Raw genomic sequence first — 16,415 nt, forward strand, 5'->3', positions numbered from 1 at the left:
GCATTTGACAGAACATTTGAAAATAAATGCAAAAACACATTGTGCTTATCATCCTCAAGGTGCAGGTTTAGTGGCAAGAACAAATGGAACAATTAAAAGTAAGCTCAGGAAAATGCATGAAAGAAAAAAAAAAACTGGGTTTATTGTTTGGATTTGGCGATACTGTACATGCATATAACACCCAGCTCAGAAACTGGCCTTACGTCATTCGAAATTTTGTATAGCAGGCCCTACAGAATACCAGATTTACAGAAAATAGCTGGGCCCGATGGTGAGGATGAGGGATTAGTTGATTATATGAGACGTGTGTTATCCCATAAGAATGTCATACACGCTAACAAGATATCAGACTCTCCTATTTCTGTGCAGGGCCCTGAGAATCAGATCCAGATTGGCGACTAGGTGCTGATAAAGACTATTAAGAGAAAGAACTGGTCATCTCCGAGGTGGGAAGGCCCATTCCAAGTGCTGCTAACCACCCCCACTGCAGTGAAAAATCGCAGAGGTCATCTTGGGTGCATCTATCCCACTGCAAAAGACAAAGATACCTGAAAGATCCCCAACAAGACAAGGGGAGCGACGTGTAGCAGCGACGGCTGATGGCCTATGGGCCCAACAACGGCTGGAAGCGCATCATAACAGAGACAGCGAGTGACCAGGAGTGAACAAAGACAGAGACCAGAGATTGAGGCAGACGCAAGGGTCCTGAAGATGAGAAACCAGCTACAACTGGGGAGAATCCTGTCCACGTAATCCAGGATTAGAAGCAGACGGACTACAAGCTTGAAATAAGAGCACTGAAGCTGACAAGACCAGACCAGGAGAAAGAAGCGGACGGAACTGCATCCTTGAGAACGGGAGACAAGAAAATCCTGTTCTATTCCTGTGCACCTGTGTATGAAGAAAACGTCAAGAGCATGGCACAGGACAGAGTACATGACACATTATTTTAATTCCAATTGCAGCATGCTTTACACATACTGATGATAGTACAGATTTATGCACTACAGCTGAAGGGAATTAACATAAAAAGAGTTCCAGATTCCCTCAGTCCCTTGCTAAACTGAACTGAGACTGAACTGTCACCTTCAGCCCCTAAGCCCAGACAAACTGAACCTTTTGAACTGTCACCAAAGAAAGAAGACATCTTCAAGACCAGAACTGTTGTCTCTCTCTGTCCCTAGAGAAGAAAAAAAAAAAAAAAGAGAAAACCTCATGACAGGGGGAGTGAGAGAGGCATAGCAACAGGTTGTTCAAAATACTGTTTTAGCTATGGAGAGCTTTGCTGCCAGAGCAGGCTGCAAACTACGCACCCCGATGATGATTTTGACAATTATTGCTGTGATTGTGGCATTTACTTTGTGGGGGTATGAAAAAATATGAACCACGTTACAACTCAGACCAGAAGAAAGTGATACCTTTATTTAAATCTGGTGACAAGCATCTTTACTAACCATAGGCCTGTGTCTTTCTAGTGTCACAATTCTCAAAGATATTGGAAAAACAGATTAATAATAATAATATCTGTTCAATAACAGATTTATTGAACAATACAACCTGCTTAATGATAGTCAATATGGCTTTAGATGCAATAGAAGCGATTAATAAACATATGGAGTTTGTGTCGTTTGTGGAGTTCCTCAGGGTTCTGTGTTGGCACCAAAGTTATTTATATTGTATATCAATGATTTATGTAAAGTCTCGGATCTGTTTAGAGCAGTCCTCTTTGCAGATGATAAACTTATTTTGTTCAGGAGTTAATTTGCAACAATTATTAGATAATCTAGCATCAGAGATGATAAAGTTGAGGCATTGGTTCAATATGAACAAACTGTCACTAAATTGGTCTAAAAACTAAAGCAATGTTATTTTGACACCATAAAAAAGATGGACGAATACAGTTAAACATACAGGAGTAAATGTAGAACCTGTAGAGAGAACAAGTCGTTAGGTGTGGTCATCGATGTCAGGATCAACTGGAAAGCACATATTCAACATAGTCAAGAGAAAGCACAACATACTCTGTATTGCACATTGACTGCACCTTACTTGACTTATGGTGCTGAAGTATAGGGCAATAACTACAACACTACAGTACAACCATTATTCAACCTTAAAAAAGAGTGTTAGAATAATTCATAATGCATGTTATCAGTATCATACCAATCTACTGTTTATTAAATGAAAGATTTTAAAGCTCCATGATTTCCTTCAATTGATGTTCTGTTCAACTGATGTATAAAGTCAAAAAATAAGCGTGTACCTCTCAGAATTCAAGGATATTTTAAGCAAAGAGAAGGACTTTATAATTTAAGGGGTTTGTATCATTTTAAAGTTGTGGGCACAAGGATGACCGGGAAATGCTTCTATGTCTCTGTTTGTGGCAAGAAAAATTGGAATAAGCTACCTGAGAAACTCTAACGATGTCCAAATATCAATCAGTTTAAATATTTATACAAAGAAACGGTGTTCGACAGGTATGTATCGGGTATGTTTTTTTTTTTGGACTTATTGCGTGTTATGATTTAATGTATGATTCCTCTTGCTTGATCAATGGCTCAACATATGATTTTCACCACAGTTGATGGCTTATTGCTGGACCGTTACTATGTTGCGTTATTGCTATCGGAGGCTGAATTATGTCACCCCATCCAGACGGGGAAAAACTGGTGGTTAAGTACACTGTTTGTAAGCTTTTTGATGTTTCTACAATGATGTGATGTTGTGAGTGTAGACAGTAAAATTCGATAAACGGGGAAGAATGACAGGGTTTTCTCTATATTATCAATATATAATCAAATATTAATGTCTTTACTTTGATGTACTCTCTGTGATCGTGTCTGATTCTGTTCTCTATTTTTCATATATACATGTATGCATGTGTGAGAGTTTATGTACCATTATTCCTTTAAATAATTACTCAGTCAAAGCAATCACTGTTCAAGTAATCATTAAAACTGCCACACGAGAAAGTGAGCAGATGATCTTTGGCTTAGTCAATGTGCAGACTGTTTTGCTAGAATGTGCAGACTGTTTTGCTAGAGTTATGTTTTTGCTAAGCGCAGATGTGCATCTTTAATTAACGGTTAAGCCTTGAGGGAAGAGCAGTGTGACCGGAACACTGGTTCAGGGCTGGACAGCCTAGGAGACTGAGGGCTCAAAGCCATAACAGTTTTCATATCAACGTGAGACAAGACTTTGTGTCTTTCCATTGTTTTGTGATATTGTCACTCCTATATGCTTGTATGTAACTATATTCAATAAAAAGGAGAAGCAAATGGGCGGGGCCTTCAGAGCAGACGACAGTTCTTGATGAAGGAGCTCCTCGTCTTCTGCATGATCATTTTCTGTGTGTGTAAACTGAGTTGTTCTTTCCAGGTCCAACTCTGAATGACTCTGACATACATATGAGGTCTGTTGGAAAAGTATCCGAACTTTTTATTTTTTTCAAAAACAAATATGGATTTGAATCATGTGCGATTGCATCAGACAAGCTTGAACCTTCGTGCGCATGCGTGAGTTTTTTCACCCCTGTCGGTTGCGTCATTCGCCTGTGGGCAGGCTTTGTGGGAGGAGTGGTCCAGCCCCCTTGGCGGATTTTCATTGTCAGGAAAATAGCTGAGCAACTGCCGCTTTGCTCCATGAAATTTTTTTCAGAAACTGTTTGAGACAGCCAGGTGGAAGCCATTCAGAAAATTCAGATGGCTTTCAGTGAAGATTCTATTGTCATCACACGGATTAAGGACCATCACAACCGGATTAAAGATGGCCCACAGCGGCGGAAGGCACGCTGTGCTCCGAGCGGCCATCGACAGACTGAAACGACCAGATCATTTCCAAAGTTAAGGCTCTGTTGGTCCAGGATGTCATGTGACTACCAGAGAAGTTGAAGAGGTGGGCAGCAGTGCTTTTGTGGCACATTCCACTGTTACAGGAGATTTTGTACTGAAAGACGTGCGGAGGACATCGCGCGTCAGCACGGAGCCGCAATGGCGGCGGACAAAAGCAAGTCCGTGTTGGAAGTCTCACAGGACATGTTGGAACATGTCCAGCTGTTACACAATTTCTCAGATACTCACTCGACTGAAAAGCCACCGAAAGCCATCTGAATCTTACGAATGGTTTCTAACACGGAGGTGTTTTTTTGGTTGTGCGCTCCGTGCTGACGCGCGAACTCCTCTGCGCGTCTTTCATTACAAAATCTCCTTTAACAGTGGAATGTGCCGCAAAAGTGCTGATCCGGGACGTCGTGTGACTATCAGAGAAGTTGCAGAAGAGGTGAGCAGCAGCACTTTTGCAGAACATTACACTGTTAAAGGAGATTTTGTAAAGAAAGACGTGCGGAGGAGTTCACGGAGCCGCCACGGAGCGCACAACAAAAAACACCTCCGTGTTGGAAACCATTCGTAAGATTCAGACGGCTTTCGGTGGCTTTTCAGCCCAGTGAGTATCCGAGAAATTGTGTAACAGCTGGACATGTTCCAATATGTCCTGTGAGACTTCCAACACAGACTTGCTTTTGTCCTCCGCCATTGCGGCTCCGTGCCGACGCGCGATGTCCTCAGCACGTCTTTCATTACAAAATCTCCTGTAACAGTGGAATGTGCCGCAAAAGCGCTGATGCCCACCTCTTCTGCAACTTCTCTGGTAGTCACACGACGTCCTGGACCAACAGAGCCTTAACTTTAGAAATGACCTGGTCGTTTAAGCCTGTCGATAGCCGCTCGGAGCGTGGCGCACCTTCCGCCGCTGTGGGCTGTCTTTAATCCGGTTGTGATGGTCCTTAATCCGTGTGATGACAATAGAATCTTCACTGAAAGCCATCTGAATTTTCTGAATGGCTTCCACCTGGCTGTCTCAAACAGTTTCTGAAAAAAATTTCATGGAGCAAAGCGGCAGTTGCTCAGCTATTTTACTGACAATGAAAATCCGCCGAGGGGGCTGGACCACTCCTCCCACAAAGCCTGCCCACAGGCGAATGGCGCAACTGACAGGCGTAAAAAAAACTCACGCATGCGCACGAAGGTTCAAGCTTGTTTGATGCAAGCGCACGATTCAAATCCATATAGTTTTTGAAAAAAAATAAAACGGTCGTATACTTTTCTAACAGACCTCGTATATATTATTGTGTGTGTGTGTGTGTGTGTATTTTATATATATACACTTTGTGGAACTTTGTACCACAAAGTTGGTCCATGAAAAGAAAAAGCTTGCTCAGCGACAGTCTTTTTCAGACCCTTGGGACGCACAGAAATCCAGAATCCTGGGAGCGCACTGTACGTGCGGACGCGTGTGACTTCACCAGGTCGGATAAGTACAATGGTGCTAAACCATTAACAATTTTATAAGTAAGAAGGAGCACTTTAAAATCTGGTAACCAGCTCTTAACAGCAGTTAGACAGGCCCCAAGATTAGATGTTTCAGAATTGCAGATCTTGGGGATTAAAGGGGACCAGAAATGCTTTTTGAGAATTTGTTTGTGCATTCCTTGGTAAAAAATTAAGTATTATTCATACACTTGCAGAATGTTTGTGTGCAGTGCAGCTAATATTATTTGATTAAAATTTGCCACTAAATTGACATCTAAATCACCATTGGCTGAAATCAGTGGAGGGCACTTCCGGTTGACGTCACTGGTTGGGGTGTTCCAGGCAGTTTACTGAGCTCGCTCATTGAAGTTCTATTAGTCTCGTCAAGAAACAGGTTGGATATGCCTGAAAGCTGCATATGTTGGCAAAGCCACAAACGGAGGAACAAGGAAGCCAATATTTCCTTCCATAAGTAAGTAGTTTTGGATTTCTGTAGATGTTTTATGGTTTTTATGGTTTATAGTTTCTTGAACTATCAAAGAACGCATTTATGTGTTTATTCATGCCATTAATAATCTGTGGGTGTTTCTGTTCCCCTTTAAGGATTTTGCCCTGGGGCCTTTAGTGATCTAATGGGTTTCTGAATGAAGGATCCAATAGTCACAACCCCACTGCCATCACCTCTCCTCTCTACTGTCTGTTACCCACCTTGGCGCTGTGAGCAGAGACTGTGGTGGTCACATATGGTGTCCTGTGCTTCTGTAAGAGGTCTATGTAACCCTCTGCTCCATCACCTCCTCGTACATGAAGCAGGCTGAGCAACTCGTTCACATCATGGTGTATCCTAAACTCACTCATGGCTCAGCCACCTGAAACACAACAAATCAGTGAAGATAACGAAGAACACATTTTACTATTACTGTCTGATATCAGAACAATATATGTCAGTGCTATCTACTTTAAAGGATCTAACCTTAACTGACTCTAGCATCGGATCACTTGGTATAAATCCGCTGTTCTCCCGATTCCTGCAGCATCCTTAGTGACGCACAGCTAACTAGCTGCTAGCAATTTAAACGAGCGAACGTGTAGTATGAGCACGCTAACTGCACAGTTCGTATACACCAAAGAAAACAAGGCAAATCATTAAATAGCTGTACTCACGGAGTTCAGCAACAATAACACTTATTACAGGTTTATTCCAAATGTCGTCCAGAGCGAAAGCAAAGACCAGCGAACCACCAACAGCAACGCGCCCACTACTGCTCAAACGTTTCTTCGTCTCTTACTTTAATCACAGAGTGGCAATGCTGCCCCTAGTGTCTGAATATGACGTTACAATTTTATTGGATTTTATGTAATACCTGTCCCTGATTTATTTTCCATCTATCCTTCTTCTATACCCGCTTTCTCCAATTAACGGTCACGGGAGGCTGATTTATTTTGTGAATTTACTTAACATACTTACCTAACAATTGCAGCTTGCTTATTTAAACACAATATAAACTGGGTTTTGCTTGAGAAGTTACAGTTGATTTTGTTCTTCTTACAGCTTCATCTGGGGGTTGTCACATCATGTGATCCTCTACATCTTCTATCAAGCCAGCCATTTGCACGCCCCCCCCCCCCCCCCCTTGCCTTATTACATCCAAAAATCTCCTTTTTGGTCTTCCTCTTCTCCTCCTGCCTGGTGGTTTCATCGTCAGCATCCTTCTCCCAGTATAACCCATGTCTCTCCTTTGCACATGCGCAGTCCATCTCAATCTTACCTCTTGTTCCTGCTGACTTTCATTCCCCTTCTCTCCAGAGCATGCCTCCACCACTCCAGGCTCATCTCAACCTCCTTTGTCAACCTGTTCATCACCACTGCAAACAAGAAAGGCCTGAACATCTCACCACTGTTACTGTCCTCATACATACACCACTCTCAAATATATCTCTGCCATTCCCAACTCCTCATAAAATACCATAACTCTCCTCTCAGCACCTTATCATAACCTTTCTCTAAATCCCCAAACACAAAATGGAACTCCTTATCAATACCGCTCTCTAAGCAAACATTGCATCGGTAGTGCTCTTTCTCACCACAAAACCTTATTACTGAAGTAATTACTGATTGGGAAAGTCTGTCATATGCAAAAAATAAGATAACAGGTGCTAATTTAAGGAACAAACCACTTGGACCACTATAATACAGGTCCTTTACCATATTATTCTGATCAAAAACTGGCTGCTCATTGGAATAAAACTGTATTTTAATTGTCATATACCTTTCATACAAATGTACCAACACTTCTCTAACAATGCTATTATAAAAAAAATATTGTGTTCTGAATATCTAAACATGTAGATACAAATAAGCCAATATTTGTTTGTTTGTTTGTTAATTATTGCTTCTACTCCATTTCAACGTCAGTGTAATGGTCTTGAAACAGTTAAAATAAAAGTTCAAATCTGGATTTCTATTTTTTATTTGAAAAAAAATTATTTCTTTTGTAAATAGAAACAATTGAGAAAGCTAGATAGAGAGATAGAGAGAGAGAGAGAGAGAGAGAGGAGAGAGAGAGAGAGAGAGAGAGAGAGAGAGAGAGAGAGAGAGAGAGAGAGAGAGAGAAACTACAAGTGCGACATTAAGATGGGAAAAAAACACAGACTTCTTTCCCCAAAGCAGGGGGGTTAGACAGAGATGCAGTTTGAGCCCAACCCTCTTCACCGTATACATCAATGAATTGGCAAAATCATTAGAACAGTCTGCAGAACTGGGCATCGCTCTTTGGACACAGAAATCAAATGCCTGTTTTTTTGTAGATGACCTGGTATTGCTGTCTCCAACCAAAGAAGGGCTACAACAACAATATGACCTTCTACACAATTTCTCACAAACCTGGGCCTTGACAGTGAATCTAACCAAGACAAAAATGATGATATTCCAAAAACGACCCAGCTTCCAGTCACACAAATATAATTTCTTCCTGTATAAGACGGCCCTAGAACACACAAAAAACTACACCTACCTCAGAATAAACATCAGTGCCACAGGCAGTTTCAAAAAAGATGTAAATAACCTGAGGGACAAGACAAGAAGGGCATTTTATGCCATCAAAAAACCCATCAAAGTAGACATCCCAGTTCGAATCTGGCTCACAGTATTAGACTCCATCATAGAAACCATTTCTCTTTATGGTTGCAAGGTCTGGGACCTGCTCATCAACCAACATTTTGCAAAAGGGACAAACACCAAATTGAAACTGTGTGTGCAAAATTCTGCAAATCCATCCTCTGTGTCCAGTGGAAAACACTGAATAATGCATACAGAACAGAATTTGTACGATACCCACTAATTATTAAAGTTCAGAGAGAAATTAAATTTTTGACCATCTTAAAAATTGTAACCCCAATACATTCCATAACAAAGCCCTGATCCACAGAGAGACTGTAGAGAGATGCCTCCTCAGCAAGCTGGTACTGGGACTCTCTACACAAACACAAGCAGAGCCACCAGACACAAACCCTATTAGACTAAACCAAATGATAAGAAAACAAAAATAAACCTACATGAATCATTGGAAAACATAAACCAAAAACCAGAGTAAATTGGAATGCTATATGGCCCTAAACAGACAGTACTCTGTGGCAGAATACCTGAGCACTGTGACCAACCCAAAGCTCAGGAAATCCATGACCATGTACAGACTCAGTGAGCACAGCCTTGCCGTGGAGAAAGGCCACCACAGACAGACCTGGCTCCCCAGAGAAGACAGACTGTAGACCCACTGCTCAAAACATGAGGTGGAGACCGAGTAGCGCTTCCTAACCACCTGCCCACTGTACCAAGACATCAGAGACACGTACTTCCCACAGATCACAAACACCCAAAAAAAGCTTGAGAGCATGACCAACATCGAAAAACTTCCGTATCTGTTGAATGAAGTACAACAATGTGAAAACACAGTAGCAAGGTTTGTGAGCTGCTGCAACAAGAAAAGAAGGGCACAAACCACCATAAATCCAAACTACAATGTCACGTTATCTTATAATTTAACACATTTTATTGGCTAGTATATTTTTACATTGAAAGCACAATTTTTACTATTATTTCAAACTCCTATCTCCTGTTTACACATTTATTTACTGTAGAATATTGTTAACTGTATGTACATCTTCTTTGTAACACTTGCATTGACGATATAAATGCATGTTTCCCATGTCAATAAAGCTTCATTGAAATTAAAAATTGAAATTGAGAGAGATTTCTTGACAATTAATATCTAATTTTAATCCCCTGTTACTTATTTTAAAAATGTCACCTTGACCCCACTTACAAGTAAACCACTTAAAAGGAAACATGAAGCACAAAATATACTTTATTTTGAAATGTAGAAATAACTGGAATAAAATGAAATCTGTTGAGTCCAAAGTTTTAATTTGCATGTACACCCATATGTGCCAATAAAATACGGAATACATATGAGATTTGCTTGCACAACAGTGTCAACAAGTACCTCTTTTAAAACAAAAATGTTTATTTTAGCTTTGACGACCGCCTGAGCCTCAGCCACTGTTGCTTTTATTCTGAAAAACCGATGACAGCGGAAATAAACAGTAATCACGTTGCAACCCGGAAGGATTGACTTTTTCTGATTAAGGATTGACAGAAATGATCAATTTATTTCGCTGGGAAACGATAAAATGCGACGAAGCTAACATCGTACAGATATCTGTAGTCATACTTGTGTTTTAGTGTTTGGTATTAGTGGCTGAGAGAGTCGAGTGTTGGCAGCGACGCCCTAATGCCAGGCTCCGCGTCGGAGAAAAATCGCCTGATTGTGTTTACATTTTATTTCCGTTAGCTAATCGGGCAGTTTTTAGACGAGGAAAACATGGCTGAACTGCACGTCGTGGAGCCGAGCGTCACCATAGAGCAGTCAGAGCACCGTGATGTTCGGGGATCCGTGCGTCTGGCTTCGCCCACTCTCTTGGTTCCGCCGCGGAGCAGCGGATCCGGTCCCGGTGTGCCGGGCAGCAGCACCGGCCGATCTGTGTTCGGCTTCACGGCTAAAAGCAGCCCCAGCTCCCCGTCCGAACCGGCCGACAAGCCGGGATCCCGCTGGGTTCGCCTTAACGTCGGGGGGACGTACTTCATCACAACAAAACAAACCTTGTGTAGGGACCCCAAGTCTTTCCTGTACCGGTTGTGTCAAGAAGATCCGGATTTGGACTCTGACAAAGTGAGTGCATGCTCGCAGTGGGCTCAGTTTGATTTTGTAGCTTTTCCTCATAATGACTTGTGCAAATTATAAAAAAGAAAACGCAAAGCACATACGAAAAGGTAATTTCCATATGCTCCATTTAAAAGATATTTCCATCTACATTTTACAGTGGCTGGAGTTTCCTGCTAAAGTTGGTCAAAGTCACATGTAGAAACACCACAGCTACAGTCAAAAATTTAGGCCTGAAGCATTTGTGTTAGACTCCCGTGACATATGTCACATAAGCCCTTATATGGACTCCTTCCTGTGGTGAGATGTGCACATTGAGTAGATCTGCTCTCTGTATGACACAGGCTGTGCTTCAATTCAGGGGTTGCATCCTTTGAAGGCTGCAGTTGTCAACCGCATGCATTGTAGTGGCGTGACCGACAAATGCCGCTGCCTTTCCTCCAAAAACAATGGATACAACAGGTGTATCCTTCGCAGCCCAAACAGTCCCAAGCGTCATTTTGCACTCCCCAACACAAAATTATTGGGTATTTTTAAGACAAATTGAGGCTCCATATGTACCATTTAAAACGATTATATTTATAAACCAAGTATAAATAACTTTTAAAATGATTATCAACCTATGGGTTTTGCCCACTATGCTAGCTCATTGCATCCAGTTGTCAAAGCTGCTAGGTGACAGGGGTAGGGGCAGGATAAGCTAATGACACAATAGCAAAATGGTCTGTGGGCTAGACCATTTCATTTCAGAGCAGATGATTTGCCCTCCACCGTCTCAGAAGGCCAGATCTTCATAGAATGCAGCCCCTAAATTGAGACACAGCCTTTGGTCTTGTTACTCAATTTTTTAGTGTGTAGTTCAGGGGTGGCCAAGTTCGGTCCTCGAGAGCCACCTTCCTGATACTCTTAGTCTTCCTGTTCCAACACACCTGAATCCAATGAAAGGCTCATTAAAAGTCTGCTAATGAGTCTCATTGGATTCAGGTGTGTTGGAGCAGGGAGACAACTAAGAGTATCAGGAAGGTGGCTCTCGAGGACCGAACTTGGCCACCCCTGGTGTAGTTATTTATTAAGCTAACAAATCAAAGTATTTTCAGCTTGAGAAATTTGAGGATTTGTTGTTTTTATTCCTTGCCAGTTATAAAGGCCAGAATTGAGATATAGAATTTCATCTCAGTGTTGACAATGTTGCTTTGGGTGAGTCGTGAGGGATTTGTTTGTGGATCTGTGTGCAGTTGTGCGGTAAGAACTTCTCAAAATTACTTAACTGAGCAAAGCGATGAATGTTATTGGTCATCCACAGATGCTGAATCACACTTCACAAACAGAATTTTCAGTTTTGCAAATGAAAAAATTATATATTTGCAAATGCACATTTGTAAAAACCAACACACAAGTTACAAATTGGAAATTTGTGTTTGTAGATCACAAACCATGTGTGCAAATCAAGGAATATTTGTAGGTCACCCTCTGTGCATTTGCAGGTATTAATTAGACAAGTTTAACTCTATATTCAATGCCTCGCTTCACCCTGCGAAAAATCGCACCACTCCTCAAATTAAGCTTCATTACATCACATGTATCGGCGGCGTGTGACATGGATTTGAATTCAGGGCGGGTGTTATCAAACTCTCGTAGTGCTTAAACAGGCACAATCCCTTTTTTTAATATATTTTTTTATCTTGGTGATCATTTTCATTGTGTACAGAATGCTGATGAGTGGACTGGCTGCATATCATTGACTGAAGGCATATACGAGGTCTGTCAATAAAGTATAGGTCCTTTTTATTTTTTTCAAAAACTATATGGATGTCATTCATATGTTTTTACGTCAGACATGCTTGAACCCTCGTTGCGCATGCGTGAGTTTTTCCACGCCTGTCGGTGACGTCATTCGCCTGTGAGCACTCCTTGTGGGAGGAGTCGTCCAGCCCCTCGTCGGAATTCCTTTGTCTGAGAAGTTGCTGAGAGACTGGCGCTTTGTTTGATCAAAATTTTTTCTAAACCTGTGAGACACATCGAAGTGGACACGGTTCGAAAAATTAAGCTGGTTTTCAGTGAAATTTTTAACGGCTGATGAGAGATTTTGAGGTGATACTGTCGCTTTAAGGACTTCCCACGGAGCGAGACGTCGCGCAGCGCTCTCAGGCGCCGTCGTCAGCCTGTTTCAAGCTGAAAACCTCCACATTTCAGGCTCTATTGATCCAGGACGTCGTGAGAGAACAGAGAAGTTTCAGAAGAAGTTGGTTTCAGCATTTATCTGGATATTCCACTGTTAAAGGAGATTTTTTTAATGAAAGATGTGCGGACGGATTGCAGCGTCGGCTCGCAGCCGCCGCGACGCTCCGCCACAGGAAAAACACCTCCGTTGGAAGCCTTAAGGACAAGTTGGAACATCTCCAGCTGTTAAACAATTTCTCATATACTCACTCCACTGAAAGCCATCAAAAGCCGCCTGGATTTTACAAATGGTTATCAACACGGAGGTGTTTTTCCTGTGCCACCGCACCGCGCCGGCTGCGTCCCAACGCGCGGACCCGTCCGTACGTCTTTCATTAAAAAAAATCTCCTTTAACAGTGGAATATCCGGATAAAATGCTGAAACCGATTCTTCTGAAACTTCTCTGTTCTCTCACGACGTCCTGGATCAACAGAGCCTGAAATGTGGAGGTTTTCAGCTTGAAACAGGCTGACGACAGCGCCTGAAAGCGCTGCGCCACGTCTCGCACCGTGGGAAGTCCTTAAAGCGACAGTATCACCTCAAAATCTCTCATCAGCCGTTAAAATTTTCACTGAAAACCAGCTTAATTTTTCGAACCATGTCCACTTCGATGTGTCTCACAGGTTTAGAAAAATTTTGATCAAACAAAGCGCCAGTCTCTCAGCAACTTCTCAGACAAAGGAATTCCGACGAGGGGCTGGACGACTCCTCCCACAAGGAGTGCTCACAGGCGAATGACGTCACCGACAGGCGTGGAAAAACTCACGCATGCGCACGAGGGTTCAAGCATGTCTGACGTAAAAACATATGACTGAAATCCATATAGTTTTTGAAAAAAATAAAGAGGACCTATACTTTATTGACAGCCCTCGTACATGTCACCTTTGTCCCTGGGAAATCGTGAATGGTTATTTTTGTTATTTTGTAACACTTAAAGCTGTACGGCCCTTCAAATTTCACAAAACTGACTAAATTTAGTTTCTACTGAAATCCAAGCATTATAATGTCAGTTTATTTTTGTAACATGTTGAAAAATTACAGCATATTTTAATGAAGAGAATATATTTATCTGGGGGGATTTTCACAGTGACTGTTTTCCTTCTAACGTCATCGTGCAGATGAACTGCACTGTGACCTGACCCACTTGCTTGATGAGTATTCCCTGGGTGTGCACTCCAACATAAGTAAAATGTCTTCTAAATCATGTCAGAGGTATTATTTGGCTACAAAATCAACATTTTTAGATGTAGAACTGTTTATTTTTCGCTAACATTTACACAATATGAGAAACCTATTCGATTATACAGAAATAAGGTGTTTCGTAGCATTTTTCCACCATCTTGGTTTACTATGTTCAAGCGAACAGCCAACTGATTACCTTTCTTTGCTCTGATTGGCAGTGGCCATGCCCTTCCCACCACTCTCACACAGCTCTGGGGAAGCCCCATGTGATCTATGATGTTGCTAGGTCATGGTGATCACTTGAATTTCTACCCATCAAGGGTTGAAATTCTACATTGTTTACAGATATGATCAAAATTTGCACTATTGGCAATGTCATATTATGAATCCTTTATTTAAATACTAAGGGAAGAAAATTATAGTGGTGCCAAAGAAAATTCTTTCCATGAATTGAATCTTGAAAAGCCCAAAAACTGTACAGCTTTAAAGGTTTAAATTTTCATAGAGCCCTGCTTACGCTTTAGATGGCAGCATATTTATGGTTTGTGTTTCTTTTACTAGGTGTTATTCAGCTCCACATTCTTACACTCTTTCAATTCATGAAATGTTACTCAAATCACCAACCACTCTTCATATCCCAACATCTGCTGTGGTCCTACAGGATGAGACGGGAGCGTACCTGATTGACAGGGACCCCACATACTTTGGCCCCGTCCTGAATTACCTTCGACATGGAAAGCTGATCATGGATAAAAATTTGGCTGAGGAAGGTAATTTGCATAATCCACACAAGAGAATACAATCCAATTCCAACCGATTCTCAAGTCTGTAAATTAAAACTCAAAGGTTTGAAAATAAAAGGTCTGGGTCTTGCTGTATACTGTGGAGTGATGCCAATTATTTTGTGTCAGGTGTTCTTGAGGAGGCTGAGTTCTACAACATTGCTTCACTGGTGAGGCTCGTTAAGGAGAGGATACGGGACAATGAGAATCGGACATCTCAGGTAATTTTAAAACCAAGTAAACCACATAAAATCATTTGGGAATAAAATTAGCAGTTGTGCATCAGGTTTATTAAAGTACAGATGTCACCAAAATAATTTATTTGCAGTAGCAAGATACAAAAAGATGTTGTGTCTGCACATTATTTATGTTTTGTTTGCCAAGTATGACACCGTGTGTATGCATGCATTTGATGTGTCCCCCAGGGCCCTGTGAAGCATGTGTATCGAGTACTACAGTGCCAAGAGGAGGAACTCACACAGATGGTATCAACCATGTCGGACGGATGGAAGTTTGAGCAGGTGCACATAATAGGAGCTTTAAAAAAGGCGTGTTTGATTAGTTTATGCTCTGGTTGTTTCAAACATGGATTTAAGGTGTAATTTTTGAGATTTTTCTAGATATAATTCTAGTTTATTTGCTACAGAAATGTTAGGAATCCTTTTAGTCGCAAAGGATCAGTTGCTTGAAGACAATGAAGGTTTTTGGACTTACCAAAAGGTTGGTAACGCAAGACGTGAAAAAATGTGCAAAATTCAAGTTTGAAATGTTTTTAGCCATAGTGTATGTAAACCTTTGGCCACAACTGTATTGCCCAAAGGACTCATCTGGTAAATCTCCTAATTCAAAGTGGACATAATGAATATAAAACATTTGTTTTGCTGATGGAATATACCATATGTCCAGCAGTGGGCATCACTAATTAGCAAAGCTAACTTTTTGTTAGCTGATTAGCTTTTCAGCTAACTTTGAAAACCATCAGCAGACCAATTAACTTTTGTTAAATTTAGTTCAGATAACTTTTAGACTGCTAAAATGCTTTTGCGGGCATAGTGATTAAAGCTTAACAGTTAAAAGCATTTGTAAAGTCTGAAATCATATATTTTAGTTTTTGCCTGTTACATGTTTTGTAGCAGACAGACAGCTATGAGAGGTAGAACTCAATCCTCTGCCAGCAGAGGAGACCTGCTACCAGAGAGAAAGAATGGGAAGAAAAAAAGATAATTTATTTTCACGGCCATACAGTCTTGCAGACGTGTCACAGGAGCCATGCACAGCAAGGCAGTTTGACTTATGGTTAAAAATTTTAAATAAATAAATTCCAGACATGCTTGTAAATGTCAATTTTTTTTCATTTGTAAAAAAAAAAGGCAATTTGAAAACTGAAATTAAGTGTGATTCAGCACATACAGCGAATGTGTGGCAATTGGTATTCACACTCCCATCCTGTAGATGGCAGTGCTCATGGCAGTGTGAATACCAATTGCCACACATTCACAATACATGCTGCTAAATCACACTTAACAAATAGAATGTTCAGTTTTCAAATTGCCCCTTTTTTACAAATGAAAAAATTACATATTTACAAATACAATTTATTAGTAAAAAAACCAACACACGTTACAGTAAGTTGGGTGTTGGTTTTTACATATAAATAAACTGACCAACCACTGATGACAGGAAGCTCATATTCCCACAGTGC

The 16,415-nt window shown here is 41.1% G+C and overlaps 1 protein-coding gene across 1 annotated transcript; it reads left to right on the forward strand.

Annotated features, from left to right (window-relative positions):
• The first annotated feature begins 9,892 nt into the window (after positions 1-9,892).
• LOC117519687 (BTB/POZ domain-containing protein KCTD5-like) lies at positions 9,893-16,189 on the forward strand. The gene is made up of 5 exons (XM_034180950.1): positions 9,893-10,537; positions 14,593-14,701; positions 14,843-14,934; positions 15,139-15,261; positions 16,166-16,189. Exons 1-5 carry the CDS (start codon positions 10,190-10,192, stop codon positions 16,187-16,189), a joined length of 696 nt encoding a protein of 231 aa, XP_034036841.1. The 5' UTR covers positions 9,893-10,189.
• The last annotated feature ends 226 nt before the right edge of the window (positions 16,190-16,415 follow it).

This window comes from Thalassophryne amazonica, chromosome 11 (assembly GCF_902500255.1).
Source record: "Thalassophryne amazonica chromosome 11, fThaAma1.1, whole genome shotgun sequence".
In the NCBI taxonomy this organism is placed as follows: Eukaryota; Metazoa; Chordata; class Actinopteri; order Batrachoidiformes; family Batrachoididae; genus Thalassophryne; species Thalassophryne amazonica.

What these genes read in the sequence shown, in the direction of transcription:
- LOC117519687 (XM_034180950.1), top strand. Translation starts at nt 10,190, where the DNA reads ATGGCTGAACTGCACGTCGTGGAGCCGAGCGTCACCATAGAGCAGTCA. An exon ending in CGGATTTGGACTCTGACAAA is followed by an intron (nt 10,538 to 14,592) that starts GTGAGTGCATGC and finishes GTGGTCCTACAG; the next exon opens with GATGAGACGGGAGCGTACCT. An exon ending in TAAAAATTTGGCTGAGGAAG is followed by an intron (nt 14,702 to 14,842) that starts GTAATTTGCATA and finishes ATTTTGTGTCAG; the next exon opens with GTGTTCTTGAGGAGGCTGAG.